The sequence below is a fragment of the Camelus dromedarius genome, chromosome 18 (assembly GCF_036321535.1).
Source record: "Camelus dromedarius isolate mCamDro1 chromosome 18, mCamDro1.pat, whole genome shotgun sequence".
In the NCBI taxonomy this organism is placed as follows: Eukaryota; Metazoa; Chordata; class Mammalia; order Artiodactyla; family Camelidae; genus Camelus; species Camelus dromedarius.
In genome coordinates this window covers 6,016,893-6,033,354 of record NC_087453.1, presented here as the reverse complement: position 1 = coordinate 6,033,354, position 16,462 = coordinate 6,016,893, and the positions used below count along the sequence as shown (strand labels likewise).

Sequence of the window (16,462 nt, the reverse complement as noted above, 5' to 3'; positions counted from 1 at the left end):
TTGCATTTCTTCTCTTGGATTCCAGGATAAGGACTCTTATCTCCATCGGTTTTGTTCCATGTCCTGCCTTGATTTTTACCTTTAAAACGTGCAGTGAGGTGGGGAGGAGGGAACTCACAGTTACAAATGTATCTTCTCCATTTGGCAGTCTTGTTTCCTTCAGTGTCTGGCACGTGGAAGAGACAATCTGCTCAGAATCCAAGTCCAGAGCACCCTGGACTGGGCGGTCAGGTTCAAAGTCACTGTTTTAGCTGTGCAATCTTGGGCAAGTCAATTGTACCTCTCTGTGCCTCAGTTCACTGACTCAAAAGTGGGCTATTCGACTGTCTACCAAACATAGGGTTGTTCTACAGAATAAAGATAATAAAGCATGTGATGGGAAAGTCACGGCTGAAGCAGAGCTGAGACGCACCTCCGTCTGGTGGCTGGGGTCGGGCCACACAGCTCCTCCTGGTATGTACAGGAAGACCTCAGTTTCCAGGGGAGTTGAGTTAGAGACTCTGGAAGGTGTGTGTATGCTGGGGAGGAACAACTTGAACCATGTTTGTAAAGAGGGTTTAGTTGTATGTAGTCTTTTCTAGAAGTCAAGGTATATGGATGGAGCAGAAATAAAGATTTTAAGAAATGGACAACAGAAAGAATTCACCGATGGAAGGAGGACTCCAGGTGGACCGGCTACCTGCAGGGTCAGTTCTGGGCAGGATGCTGTGAGAGCAACTCAGGCCCGATCAGCTCCCCTGGAGTTGGCAGAAGGGGGCCATGTGGATGCTGAGAGGGCGTCTGGTTAAGTGGTGTCCCTCTGTGCCCCACGCAGCTGCCCCCGGAGCTGGGCATAACACAGGCTGCTTTCTCCTCCCTGCTTTGTAAGTGGCAGGTGGGCTCTGGCGGGCTTGTGAGGACATCAGTGATGTGTCGGGCCAGGTGGCAGGGATCTTCTCCTTGGTGGCTCTGGTGGCAGTGGTGTGGTCTGGCAGTGATCACCCACAGGGACATGTGGGGGCCTGGACTAATTCGTGACCATTTTTCTTAGCTTCCTAGAACTTTGAGTGGGATGAACATTGGTGTGGATTTTTGTTCATCAGTCTATGAAAACCGCTGATGTTAGTTTTGTATATGTAAAGCACTCAGCACAGGGGGGCCCGCACAGAGCATGTGTTCAATTAATGGTAGCAGTTTCTGTGAATGCTGGGGAGCAGCGCCTTAAGCTATGCCTATGAGGCCTGTTTATGACTTTTCTTGACTCATTCCACGTTGCTCTCGTAATTTCCTTACGTCTGGCCCAGACAGAGTTTGCCCCTGGATCCGTTATGAGCAGCATTTTTAACACTGCTCTTCGGTTATGTTCGGTTCCGGAAGCGGAATGGGCACAGGAGGACGCGGATCTCAGTTCCATCCTGATGAGCCGCTCCCTAGAGGACAGCAGCACACTGACCTCTGTAAAACAAAAATTCTGGGGCATCCTAGCTTCAGTCCATTGTGCCAGCGTTTTGAGATCTTGATCGTTTATATTGGGGATCACATTAACGAGTGAACCCAGCTTGCAACCTTGATAAGGCTGCCTCGCAGGTCACTGACCAAACAGACTCTGAATGAGCAGGCCCGAGGCCAGATTCCAGAGAGCTGCGCAAAGACGGCTCCTTGCTTGTGGCTTTGACCCTTTACTATTCTTTGTTGGCCTGCGTCTCCCCATCCCGTGAATGTGCACTCGATGCACTTCCGCAGAACTGAAAAAAAGCAGCAGGACTAACAAAGGTGATAATGGAAACCACCTGGACTCCAGGGCTGTATGCTAAGCAGTGGGTTAGTTTTTAACAATAGTGCTCCGTGTCTTCAAAACGGAAGCAGTTCTCCCCTCATTTCTAGGCCTCTGCTCCAACATCTATTAACTTCTTTTTTTTTTTTTTTAATGGAGGTACCAGGGATGGAAGCCAGGACTTGTGCATGCTAAGCATGCGCTCTAGCACTGAGCTAGACCCACTCCTGCTAAACATTCTCTCTTACTCTAAAACCATAGATTTCGAAGACTGAAGTGTGTCTCTATTCTCCTTCCAAGCTGACTGTGTCCTGGATCACACAGTACAGCATCCTGCGTCTCACATTTAATGTGTATTTGTAACTGGCTTGGCTTCCATGTTCAACACACAATGACAGACGAAGTGGCCTCGGACAACTGCTTCCTTTTCTCCTCATCCTTTCCGCACAGAAGAACGCCTACGAGCTGAGGAACCAGCCACCCCAGATTCCAATTCCTCATTGCCCCTGCCGAGGGGTACGCGGTGATGGCTAACCTCTGGAGAGGAGAGAGGGCTGCCTCTTCCATGTCGGGAATGGGGTCCTGAAGGGAATTTCAGAGACGGGAAGGAAAATCGGACGGTGCTGCTGACAGAGCAGCTCACTTCAAAGTGAATGAGAGAGAATGATTCTCAAGTGCAAGGTCGACGTCTGCAGACCCAAAGGCATTTCTGAGGTTCTCAGGCCCTGCAGTCAGAGGAACGTGATGCGGCGCGGCGGCCGGTCAGGAGAAACACAGAGCGTGGGATTCTCATTCAGATCTCAAACCCAGAAACACTTTGATCTGTCTCGGTGAACTGTACATCTGGCTGTTATCTGGTGAGTCTAAAAACTGTCCGGTCTCATTAACAACAGCAACAAAGACCCAGTTTGAAACCTAAAGGATCTTGTTTGGACATTTACATTGCTGAGAATAAAGCCGCGCAGTTATCATATAAACGTCACTGACAAGAGCGCCTCTCCAGTCAATTCTTAAAGGAATGCTGCTTTAACATGCTGTCACCTGGGAGCACTTAAGCCAGCAGGCACCCTGCTGCTAGCAGGTCTCCTGGAAGCACCATTTGGATCATGTGACCGCTGTTCCGCGTTCACTGATTGCACGGTGGACCTAAGACCTTTTCTATCAAGCCCAGATATTTCAGCCCACCTTCCAGGTGCCTCCATAATCATCCAGCCATACGCCAGACTTTCTTAACCGAGATCCTTGTGGATTCAGGGATCAAACACAGGATTCGGGTTTTGAAACAAATAACCCAGCTGAGTCAGAGGAATTTTTCATTTATTTTCCTACTCAGTTCTTCCTGGCTTCAGGGCTCGCATTATTTTTCTACTTCATCATTTGTCTCCCCCAAAGGAAAGCAGGAAAAGCACCATTTTAAAGATGCTCCAAACGTTATCATTTACTAATTGTGTGCACGCACATACGTGTACACATGCACATGTGCATGCATTCGTATGTATCTTGTTCCTCCAAATGGATTTCAGTCTTTTGATGTAGCAAGTAAGTCTTATACTTGTTTTGTACCATGGGTGCTGTTGGTACCAGAAGTCACACATGGATATTTAGATCATAACCAGCCATGTCATACTTGAAGAAATGATGTTAACACCGTTCATTGAGCACTTACTATGTCTCAGACGCTTTCTATGTAAATTATTGGATTCTCATAACAACACTGTGAGATAAACACGGTCCCTACTTTACAGATAAGAAGATAAAGGCTCTAAGTGGTCAAATAATGTGTCTGAAGTTACAAAGCCCCATCTTTCTGATTCTGGCTATTAATGCAAACTTGCCACACACACGATTTTTTTTCAGATCATCTATTCTAATCATTTCACTCAACAAATGAGGAGAAAGAAACCCACAGTAAGTTACTTTTGTAAGGTCACACAGCAAATGGTATCTCCATTAACCCAGAAAAACAAACGGCATAGTTTGCCAGAGTAACTGGATTTAAACTCTTTTTTGTCAAGCACAACAGAATTCGAAATTAATTTTCTCAAAGGTTATTTCTGTTATTTTTTGTTTACAATAAGAACCACTTCAGCCATCAAGACGAAGTCAAAATACCGTACAATTTCATATTGACAGCCTTTTAGGGGAAACATTAATTTCTGATGTTCATAATTGCAGACTTACAAACGTCAAAATTTGCTTGTTGAAAAGTTTCTCAATTAAAAGAGAAGAAAGAGAGCTTAGGGTCAGTTAGCGGAAGTGTCAGAATTTTCAAGGGTTTCTCTTTGTTTCTCAAAATTTTTATAAGGATGGTGTTATAAGCAAAGCTTATTCTAATTTAAAGAAAAGAGCACAAAGACTGTCATTTTGTCTCCTACTGGGAGTAAGTGCCTCCAGGAGAATGTAAGTTATAAGAAGGCAGCAGTCCGTTCACTGACATTTCCTCAAAGCCTAGCGCTTGGGGGACACACGCACCCCTTAGTACGAAGGAAGCGACTTACAATATTGCTAAATGAGTGACTCTCCCCATGTCACTTCTTTACAGAGCTTTTTCTTCTGATTGGGTGGAAGAAGGAAAGACAAGCTTTATAGGTGATGTGGTTTTCAGTTTCTCTTAACTTCATTATTTTTATGATCATCGAAAGAAATAAAGGCAGAGAATGGTGAAAAAAAAAAAACAAAACTGAGAGACCGGAATAAACGAACTTCTGTCATCAGAGAGAGGAATGCCATGTGGTCCTGACTTTCCTTTTCAATGGGAATAGCTGGAATTTCAAAGAAACCAATATATCCTTTATCGACCATGAGATAAGATAAAATATTTGAGGTTTAGAAGCTTAAAAGCTTCCCCCAAGTGGATGGCACAGAAAGATGAAGTGGACGGGTTAATGCCTCAACCATCCTGGGCACACAGCAAATAAACGACGTTGGAGGAGAGATTTGCCCACGGGCCGCTGTTGTGGGAGCCCCAGTGTCCGGGGCTTCCCAGCATTACTTAATTTAACCCTCACTTCATTTCCATGACATAGGTACGATTATTATTTGCATCTCACAGATGAGGAAACTGAGGCTCATCCAGGTGGACTGGGACTCAAAGTGGGACCTGTCTGACTCTAGACTCTTAACCCTTATATCAGTGTTCCTCAAACTTCCGTCGTTTGCTGACCTCCTGTATCATTTTTGGTGCACTGTACGCACTACTGGCATCCATTACTGTGTTGACGCTGAGGCCAAGCTGCTCCCAGGAAATGACTGAGCACAGAGGGTGCTAGACGGTTCTTTGTGCCCCATGCAGAACCCTCGCAGTGGGCAAGCCGTGCTCTGCGATTCCCCACCGGTTCAGCATCACCCTCAGTCTGAGGTTTTTCAGACCCTCTCTTCTTTCCTTCTCTCCCTTCACAGGTGTCAGGCCCTCAGTGTGGTCTGCAGCCTCTCTCCCCCTGCTCCTGCCCCCTCTTTACCCTCCACAGTCGGTTTCCTCCAATAAATCTCCTGCACATCACTCCTGTCTTAGCTCCTGCCTTCTGAGAACACCAACTGACCATTATTTACTTACTGTCAGTACCATTAATTATATAACACTTTCCTTTTAACTGGATTCCTTTTTAAACTAAAGACATGCGGTCTCTCTCACCGTGAGCAAAATACATATATTAAATCTTGAGTTCATTGTGCCAGTTCTATTTTTCCCAATACACTTACATCTGTATATGATTATTTAAGTAAAAATATTTGAATGTGAGTCACTTAAGTCATCTCCTTTGCCACCAGTACATGTATGTAACTTACTTAGAAACTGTTCCCTTCATTACATTGCCAATAAAATATTTTTTGGAAAAAACAAAAGGGTGGGGAAGGAGGATTAGAGCAGAATGCCAAATGACATCATCCAAAGTTTTCATGAAGTTTTGGAGTTTGTGTTCTGGGCAGAACCTACAAGGAAGATTTCTGGACAATACAAAACAAACAGGAAAAAGTTTTAGCAATCCAGCTGGATTCTGGACATGAGAATAAACTAACACCACGGTGGCATGGATTTTATCACCTTCCTCACATTGTGTGCCAAGTGGCACGGATGCTTTGTCGAACTGGCTAAATTAGATTTTTTCCTTTCTATGGATTACACCCCTGCCACCCCCAACTCCATCCTTGACTTCTCGCTCATCTTTTGACTACATTTAAAATGGCTCTGAACGTGTGTGGCAGCTGGGGTTTGTTCAGCAAGGATGATCAAGGAATAGCTCTCAGAATTACTCAGCCCCGCACACCCCGTTTCCTTGCTTGGCAACTTAATTCTACAGGAGGAAAAAAATCAGGCAGTGGTTTGAGTTTTCCTATCACACAGCACACTGTGTGCTTGCCCTGATGGTGACCTGGCTGACACCTTGGTTTTCCAAAAGGAGAGAGAGACCTAGTGATTATCTCTGGCCAGGGGAGGAGAGAGAGAACCCGGAGTTGTTTCATCTCACCAGGAGGAGAGAGCTCAGAAAAAACCAGGAGGAAACCAGAGTAATCCACCATTTTAGAAAGAAAACGAAATCACAAAATACCACGACCCCTCTGTGATGAACCAGAGTAATTCCAAGAACGAAAAATTTACTTGTTCCATTTCCTTTTCTTTCCCACGAAACATATGTTTATCACAAGACAGGCATTTCATTTTTTTCCCAGGAGAGAGTTTAAAGTCTTCAACTCAGCGGCAAGCTGAGTCATTCTGGAGGAGAAGAAGCTCCACGCGCTGCTGAGTACACTGGTTGGTCCAACAGAAACCATTTCTCAAGTCATCCTAATCCCAAGGACTCTCCAAATCTTGAAGACAGGACTTACCTTTTTCCAGAACAGTTTGCCCAGAGGCAGAGAGGTGGGCCCGCCCTTCTCCTTGGCTCCTTCCCTTGCTGCTTCAGTGGATGTAGAATTCTTGGCTGCCCCTTGGGGCTCCTGGGGCGTAACATGGGCTTGGTCTGACTTGATGTCGGCTGGAGTGGTGGGTGACTTTTCGGCATCCTAGAGGAGTTTAAAATTATTTTCAATGATCTCAGGCTGTCAAAAGCAAAAGGTCTCTTTTATACACATGGGCTGGGGTCATGCCTGTTAACTGTCTTCTTCACAATTGTCTGTCTTTTCCAAATATTCCACATGGATGTGGATTTGTGTTAAAATCTTGGAAAAAGTCAAGTTATTTTCCTTTTACAAGAAATACATAATTAGAACCATGACGTATTATGTTTATGGAAGTAACGCGTTAGGAATCAAGGTGATTGTAAGAGGCACTTGCTGTTAGAAGGTTAGTTGGTGTTGAGCCCATCAGTTGGCAAATGGTTTTGATCATGTTCACGGCAGAAAAAAACATTCTGAGCACACACTTCCCATACTTGCGTATTTATTCATATGATAAAGATGCACTGTTTTACTCATCCAAATTTGAAATTAAAGACGGGTGACAATAAATATACTTTAAAAGAGAGGTGTCTAAGATTTCCTCCCAAGCTCCACTTTAGAGATCCCTGACCCAGTCTGCAGCGTTTGTGTAAGGAACTCACTGAAGAAGTCTGAGTCTGAAGACCACCCGCAACCCCTGTTACTGCACTTTTAGATGCAACGCCCACGTCTAAAGTAGATGCGACTGAGCGGATTGTAATGGACAGAAAACTGCAAATGCTCTTCATTCTGTCCTTTCTCTTTCTCTCTCCCACCTTCTCTCTCCCGGCCCCAATCTCCCCTTCCCCTCTGAGCAGACATGCTGAGGTCCAATTCTGGGACACGGGACCTTCTCAGCTCCCAAGTCATGGGACAAAGGAAGAGTTCAGAGAATTGCAGCCTCTATTTATCTCGACAGGAGGGAACACTGCATTAAAAATTTCAACGCTGGGCTCATCTGACCTAACTCCTTCATCTTCAGCATCTTCGTTTGAATGATTCTTGCTCCAGGGACTTGGGACACAAACCCTTAAATTCCCAGGGGTGTCAGATCTTTGACTACATTTTCTGATTAAAAGGAAAAAAAAGATCTGGCAGCACAAACAGGGTGTGGAAAAACAGTACTCTTGACCTTGGAAAGAGTCTTAGCGACCACCTAGTCCAATGCCCACGTTTTCACAGATGGGGCGAGGGAGGCCCACGACCTGATCTGCCCGACACGGATATGGGGCACAGTCTGGCCTCGGATCTGACCTCTGGCTCCTCCCTGGCGCTCTTTCCACACAGCACAATGCCTCTCCAAAGGGTGTTCACCAATGACGTGAATTTTGCTGTCTGATGCAAGACGCAGTATCTTCCACACTGACTTTTTTGATACCAAGAGGGAGTCATTAATTGAGCAGATTCTATGTTTGAATCTGGAGACAAAGGGCCGATGTCTAGAAATTACTTTTGTGACAGGTGATCCTGGAATAATCCCAGTTACATTTAAAAATGGATAAAATCACATAATGCTGGGGTTTAAAATAAACTCTACCTTGTAGCAACAGTGAAATCAAAATGGCTGAGCTCATACGGTCCTGCATTTATGCATGTCCCAAATGCTCTCGGACACCTGGTGCTGTCTGAGCTCTGAACGGCAATTACACGAGCGAGGGCTGGTGGCAAGGAAGTGCCCTCCACCAACTAGCTTGCTCACTTTTTCAGAAAATACGAGGAACGTATTATTATTTATTCACATACTCATAAAAAATGCATGGAGTGTCTTCTAAGACCTGGGATGTGTACTAGGTGCTGGGGTTACGTGTCCTCATGGAGAGCAAGACACTAAACAAATAATTCCACAAATGAATGTAAAATTTCAACTATGATAAGTGCCGTGGTGGGGAGGGGAGGGGAGGATTCGGTGCTTTAAAAAACAAACAAACAAACAAAAAAGGCTGAACCAGAGAATCAGATCCGTCATGACAATTAGGGAAGGCTTGACCGAGAAAGGGGGTGCCTGTGCCAATGATCTAAAGGGTGAGCAGAGGTGAACTGGAGACGGAAGGAAGCACACCCCATGCACAGGGAACAGGATGCTCTCAGAGCCCTCGGCGAGCATCAGAGGGACGTGAAGGAAGTAGAAACGGCAGGAGTAGCCTGAGCTGGTCCCCAGCGTCAGCTCCCCTGCTGCTTTCCTGGGAGAATCCCCGGGTGCGAGACCAACGACCTGGGGGTGGAGCTGACCTCACTTCCACCTCTCAGAAAGGGTCCTTGTTGGCTTCAGTAAATCATGGATCCGGCTAACGTCACTGCAGCAGGCGCTCCATCGCTTCCTGACCCCACGCTGCTCTGATTTAAATTCTGTTGCTTTGCTTTCTGCACTTTAGATGCTGTGTTATCCGTCCAGCTCATGGCTGCCGCTTCCTCGGTGCTCAGTTTACTCAGCCAGAGCCACAGGGGGCTACAAAAAAACAAAGGCTGGCTCTGGAGTTCTAGAACCCTTCCAGGACAGGTCCAGTTTACTCACTCCATCACACACCTCTGGTTTGGCTGGTGTCACTGCTTCCTCTGGTTCCCCTCGGCCTCCTCTCTCTCTCAGCCCCCTGAAGCTGGGACCATGGTCCCAGGGGGACTAGGCACAGAGATTTCCGACTTTTAACTGTGACTGAATAATAACAATAAAAGGGACCCGTGCCAGGCAATGTTCCAGGCAACTGAACGTTCTAACAACAGTCCTATGAGGAAGGAACTAATTGTTACGTCCATTTTATAGTTAGGAACATCTTGATCCCAGGTGGTTAAATAACTTGCTTGTGATCACAGTCATAAGGGGCAGAGTTGACCTCTGAAGCCAGGCAGTCCGGTGCCCAAGCTGAACCCTCAACAGCTACTCTCTCTCTACTGCCTCTAACACACCAAGGTACCCCACTCCATGGGCTGTACTCCCCATCGGGGATGGACCGTCTACACCACGCATGCTCAGCCAGGGCAATATTAGCTCCAAGCAGGGGGAGAGTTGGAGGTGATGTTGCCCTGCTCTTGGGTGATGTGTTTTGGAAAAGTTTTAGATATTAATATACTCTCGGACCCTACTAAGGGCCATGGCACATAAACAGATAAACAGTATACATGTTGTACTAAAATTCCATGGGGGGAAGGGCAATTAGGGATAAAAAAGCTTCCCGGTGGAGAGATGAGAATGAGAAAAAGACTGAGAAACACATCTATACTGCTCAGTTTCTCTGGGAAATGGCCAATTCTCTGCCCTGGGAAGATACCCTGAGATCCTTGAAAAACATCACAAGGGCAGGACTCTATCAGACGTATAATAATATCACTCTAATATATCTGTGTAATTGTTTGTTGACTATGCTTCTCCCTGGCCAGGCTGTGGGCTCTGTGAAGGTTCAGGGCTGTGACGCCTTGATCACCGTTACTTCCCTACCTCCCATCGGATTCAGTGTCTGGCATTGAGTAAATAACAAATTAACTGCATGCGAGGGACCACAGAGAGGTGCCCACACAGCATCCTGCCACGCCGTGTTCCCGCCCGCCACCCGCTCCTTACTGGTGGAGTCATAGACCACCGTGAGTCATCTCTCCCCCCGCCCACTCATCTCCTCACTTTCCAAAGAAGTGCTCCGAATGGCGTTCTGCCAGCATCAGCTGAATTACTCCTCTTTGCCTGCGTTCGGGAGGAGACTACAGAAATTCTCTCCGTGTTTTTTGGAAACAATCCCCTGAGTGGGGTGGCCAGACCGAGCAAATAACAGGGAGAAAATACGGTGTCCTGTTAAATCTGAATTTCAGATCGACAAAGAATCATTTTTTTTTTTTGCATAAGTAGGTCTCATATATTGCCTGGGACATACTTATAGTTATACTTAAGAAAATTTGCTGTTTATTGGAAATTTGAATTTAAGTGGGTACCTCTATTTTATCAGGCAACCCTACCCATGAGATTCTAATGTATTAGATTAGGGGACTGCATATCAGATAACCCTTACATTCTTCCACAATAAGTTCTCATCTTGTGTTTATGTCTGGGTGTGGGAGAGGAGAGGGAGGTGTTAGTAAGATACAAATGTTATACCAAGAACCAAAAAAACAATGAATGTGCGGCAGAAGCTTATGAATCACATGAGGCAGCTGCTAAGATTTTAGCTGCCTCACAAGAGAGGGAAGGCACTGAGCAAGCCTGAGTGGGGAGAGGCACATTTCCGGGCATGGAAGACATTCTAAAACAACGTCCTGCCTTGTGTGCACGTGGTCAGGTCCACTGTTTGGAGGACGGGTGAAAAAGTGTTACTCTGAGGCATCGCATGTGATTAAGCCAAGAACCAAAAAAAAAAGATTCAAATTCAGCAAAGAAATGCTGCTGATTGCCTTATGATTTATAACAATAAACATTTCATTTATTAATTCCAGGCTCCTCCACTCTTTTAAACTAAGAAAATTCTTTTTATAGGGGGGAAAGTTGACATATAAAGAAATGAACCTTGGAGTTAACCAGAATTGATAACCATTGTGGTTGGTTTTTTGGGGTTTTGGGTTTTTTTGGGGGGGGGGGTTGAGCAAAACTAGAAGATAATGCTTGGACGTCGTCTCTTCTGTCCCAGGTTACACTGAAATCAAGGTGGATGTCTCACACCTCCCATAACAAGGTTCATCGATAGAATCTGTCTGGTCAGTTTTAATGGCCCTATTTTCCTATCTTTTTTGGGTGACAGAACAATCAGTCCAGGAAAAGAAAAACACTGTCCCAGGCATGAAGGTAAAAGCCAATGAGATCTACCAAACTGATGTATAAATGAGAATTAAGAACATCTGAGAATTGTCCTCTTAACTTTGATGTTAGGGGGAAAAAAAAAGATTGAATATACATCAAGGCAAAACCTCAGGTCTGTTTTACAGAAATCCCAGAAGGGGTTGCTACTTCTATGTCTTCTACGCCCAGTAGTTCCAGAACCTTCCCCTACCCCAAAATGCAACTCAGTGGGAGGATGTGAGGCCAAGGATTTGGAGAAGCCCCAGGAATTCTGAACTTGGGTGGTCCACTTGTGGGAGGGGCAGAGATTCTGGAGACGTGACACTTTGCAGTGCATGCAATGAATGTCATCATGAGACACACATCTGCAAGGTGGGGGGAAGCTGCACACGTCTTGGGCATTCAAGGCTCCCTGCTCACAGAAACCCCATGTGGAATTCAGCTAGGTTCCTTTGTACCAGATCTGTGACACGTGTCATTAGCAGTTACCAAACTGTCTCCCACGTACAGTGGTGCCACTTTCTAATGTTCCCTCCCCCACTGCAACGTCTCCCATCCACCTCCTCCTCTCTTTACAGAACAGAATAACTCTGTATGGAAACTGAAGGGTGGCTTCATAACACAGTTTGTTTATCAAATGCAGATTCAGCCACGAGAGCTTTCTATGGAGCGTTTATTTGCATACACAATCCTGGGACTATCACAGCCAGCTGGGGAAGTTCTTTTTAATAAGTTCATTCAACTTAGCGGAGAATGGTGGATATTTCAGGCACATTCAGAAGCATGCTAGCCCATTTCTGGGATCCCTTTAATGGATGGTTTTAGACAAACACTGGCATTTTCTTAGACATTAGAATAGTGAAATCTCCCAAACCGACTTCTCTGCTGCCTTTACTTTCCAAGAACATGGGAGACCTTGCTCTGCCTTCCCTCATTGTTTGATTCTGTCTGGGATTCCGTCTGGGTTCAGCATAAGTTTAGTTAACACAGGGAAGAGGCGGAACAGACCACAGAAAGGCAAAATTGTTATGCTGCGGTTAGCAGAGTATTTCCCAAAGTGTAGAAAGCATACCATTGCTGGTATCAGAGATGGCTTCAGGCTGTGCTGAGATAGCATATTAAATAATATTAAAATCAGGAAAATACTTTTCCCTTTTCAATTCTCATCATTCTAGGGCCATTCGGCGGAGAATCTGAGTCGGGTACTGGTGTATCTGTAACGCGTCTCTACCTCTGGCTAATTGCCCTTTAATAAGGCTGGAAAGGGCAACGGACTCAGAGCTTTAAAATGAACGAGGTAGCTACAATATAATCTCTTTTTAAAATTATCCTTATAATGGGAGCTTCCTCTTACGAAAAATGTTTCTGGTTTTCCAAGGGTGATGTAACATGAAGTTTCTTTTAAAGATACCTTCAAATAGAAAGTGAGTCGACTTCAATATAAAAGTACCCAGTCAGTAACCGTACACCTGTCAGAAATGATGCAGGTGGTATGCAAGCTTTCGACATTTGGGAGACACTGGGTTAGAAGGATAACCCCAGAACCCTGGTCCACACGGGGAAAATAGTCTGAGATGTTTATAACTGAGAACTGAAAGAAAAATCACTGAAACTTGATTCACATCATATTTAATTCCCCTCTAATGACGCCCACCACCCAAGGCTCCGTCTTCACTGAAGGGGAGCTGGGTGGAGGCAGGAAGGCACATGTGTCCTGTGGTGAAGACCAGGGTTCTTTTTTCCCCCTCCTAGTTTGACAAGATACAGACCTTATGCCTAAAGAATTTCCTAAAGGCGAGCCCTAGCCGGGGGCTATGCAGGTGCTTTTTCTTGGCGCCTTTAGCCTGGCTCTCCGCCGTCTTCTGCCCAGCTTGTCCGTCACAGACACTTTCTGCTTTGGATGCCTTTCGGGCAACAGCAGTCACAGCTTAGAACTTTTGTTTTTAAACAAAATCCATTTTTCGGTTGTTTTTAAGTGCAGTAATCCACTTCGACAGTTAGCTGCAGGTATGTTACCCCTGTCTCCCCATCACGAGACATCATGGGGATGTGCATCTTTTTCAAACTTTCAAAGATGATTTATTACAGAGCATATTCACCATCTATTTCAGGTACACATTGACTTTCGACACAGCAACCTATTTAAATGACCCAGATTAATGCCACTCCATGTGCTAAAGACAATGAAAGATATTTAAGCTTTGTCTAGAGGACTTGAAGCCAGGTGACAATTTTAAAAATAAAAAAGATAATGCAGTCCCTACCTGACAGTTTTTAAAATCTAGATACCATTGTCACATGAAAAAGAAAAAAAAATACTTGAAGACAAGCAATTTATTTTTGCATCCTGGAGTCAAGGCCAGCACTGCAGCTGAGTGACTTCCACTCTCAAATTGATCTCTTTTTCAGTATTGGAAACTTTAAGGAAGCAGTATCACCCACAAAAATTTCAACTGACTTCCAGACGGGCAGCTGTCCCAGGCAAAAGATGTCCTTAGTGTGAGCCATTCCACTGAGCCAAAGTGGGGGGAGATTGGAATAGAAACAGCCCAGTTACAACCATTGAGAATTGCTGACTCAAGGCACAAGTGTGCTAAAAAGTGCCCAGGGCCAAGTGAGAAGATGGACAAAGCACGAATCCAAGTACTTCAGTAGAAAAGATGTTAAAAGGGCAAGGCATGGGAACCAGGTTGGTAGAAAGAGGTCTGTTTGTGGGTGTCACGGACAACCTACTTTCACAAAACCATCTTTTGAGATCCAGTTCCACTAGCGTTGGGCCCACAGCACTCTGGGCGGGGCCACGAGATTGCAGCACTAGGTGCGTTCAGCTGGGACCACATTCTGGGTCGGGGAAGAGTCTTGGTGCATGAGCAGCTGGAGAGAGTGAGGGCATCGGGTCACTTGGGAAGCCACACAACACACCCACACGCCCCGCTGCTTGGGGCCTACTGTGCTGACTATGGGACTTCAAACAATGCGAGACACAGAACGGAAAGAGAAACACTGGGACCCAACCATTCACTGAACTTGACCCTGGCTGCCTTGTAGCAAATAAATAATTTTATAGGAAAACGCATGTGTATGCCTCAGATATAGACTTTTTTCCATGGAGGGAGAAAATTCTAGAGGAAGCAGTCAACACAATACTAATGTAATCACAGTGTTCAATCTGTCCTGCAGTGACTGTGGGAACAGGGATCCCCTACATCTGAGCAGAGCTCCCCGGTTTACCAGGCGCTGTCACGACCTTCATTCAGTCTTGGGGAGATAGACTTTTTATCGCCTCACTTTTACAGACATGGGAATGTGGGTCCAGACCGGTTAGGATCACACAGCTATCAAGTAGCGGGACTGAAGCTCTAACACAGAATCTGTCTTCTCTGACAAATTCTAGGATCCTTCTCACAACTCAGCCTCTTCAGATCTGGGTAGCAGATGCCCCGGGCTGGCCAAGCCATTTGTTTGGTCCCAGTGTCTTTCAAAGCCCTTTCAGTTATCAAGAGAAGGACACAAGACACTTATCTGTCACCAAGTTAAACTTTCCTCATGATTCCCGTGAAACTTAAGCCATGTGTTCTACTAGAGATGATCGGCTCTGTCAAGTATAAAGGAAAAACATCTCCAGAAAGTAGCCACTCCAAACAAAATTTATGTTGAGGGGAACTGGCTGAGTTTCTAGGATGACAGTGAAAAAGTGCCCGCTCTCGAGGGCATCCTAACTCCTCTAAACGTTCCTACGTTTGGCAAGTGTTGACTGGTGACTGTTTCGTTTCACCAAACAACTGCCACTGCAGTGAGATTAGTTTTTTTTTCAAATTACACGAAAAACAAAGTAAGACTCATTTTTTTAAAAACCAAAAATAGAGCAGCTTACGTCTACTTTAAACTGAGTCTCACCATTTTCTCATTTCCAGAGGCTAATTTTTACTCTATTCCCTGGGTCTCTCCACACACAGCTAAAAAAGACTAAAATGATATACAATGATTGGTATTCTGTTCTTGTTCTATACAAGAAATTGGCTTTTGTGACATTCTTTAGCCAGAATTGGTACATTTCCATCTTCCCATCAAAATTTTCATTGAAACACAATTAATGTAAATGGAACGTTTTAAAGACAGTCTAACAGCACTACGAAATCGCTAAATATGTAAACATGTGTATACATCTATACACATGCATAAGATTCAAACAATAAAGAAGCACACATAAATCCAAATCCAACTCTATACACAAACCCAAACATAAACACGCTACAAGCTACTCACCGTGTCTTCCGGATCTTTCTTTGTTTCAGCTTTGCTGGGTGAAACCTTAAAAGTTTGAAAAAAAAAAAAAAAAAACAAATGTTAAAAGCCATAGCTCTTTAGGGTGATTTTATTTCATAAATACATAATTTTTTAGGGTAGCCCAGTCCACGCTACAGGTAAGGAATGTAATCATGAGTACTTTTCGTTTAGCAGAAACTCTCAGACTTCTGGGTCACCCCTAAGTATACATAAGTTAACAAAATTAATATTTTATAACAAAATGCATCCGATCTTACACATCCACCAAGAGCTTGGCCCCACTCAAAACTGTCTCCTGGAGGGCCACAGACTTTATTTTTTCCTTTTTTTAAAACTTACCCTTTTTTTCCCCCATCTTTTTCTTCTTTTTGGTTATTTTTTAAAATTTTGGTTTCATTTTTTGGTGTGGGAGCTATTTAGGTTTATTTATTCATTTTTTCATGGAGGGACTGGGGATTGAATCCAGGCCCTCATGCATGCTAAGCACGCGCCCCACCACTGAGCTAGACCCTTCCAGCTACAGTCTTCCCAACAATTCTACCACTAAAACAAACAAATGCACAAGCCTTTGGTGTTGGTGGCACATTCTGTTGATGTTTCCTGTCTTGCCTTTTGAAGTCAGTCTTGGTCTTTGGAAATAGCCCAAACACTTCGAGCTATCTGTTTAATTATGCATTCACTCATTCAGCCCTTTATTGAGTGTCTGGCATGTGCCAAGCTGTGGGCTCTGAAGACACACAGATGAGCAGGCAATG

General features: G+C 44.8%; 1 protein-coding gene across 10 annotated transcripts in view; it reads right to left on the bottom strand.

Annotated features, from left to right (window-relative positions):
• Positions 1-16,462, bottom strand: part of BCAS1 (brain enriched myelin associated protein 1) — an 85,492-nt gene that overhangs the window by 25,697 nt on the left and 43,333 nt on the right. For 6 of the 10 annotated variants that reach the window (XM_031433588.2, XM_031433583.2, XM_031433585.2 and 3 more), the window contains 3 exons: positions 15,687-15,731; positions 13,190-13,324; positions 6,578-6,754 (listed from right to left, as the gene is read on the bottom strand). In XM_031433588.2, coding sequence (XP_031289448.2) covers positions 6,578-6,754; positions 13,190-13,324; positions 15,687-15,731 — 357 coding nt within the window. The remainder of the gene's footprint in view (positions 1-6,577; positions 6,755-13,189; positions 13,325-15,686; positions 15,732-16,462) is intronic. The other 4 variants (XM_031433586.2, XM_031433587.2, XM_031433589.2 and 1 more) reach the window with 1 other exon arrangement.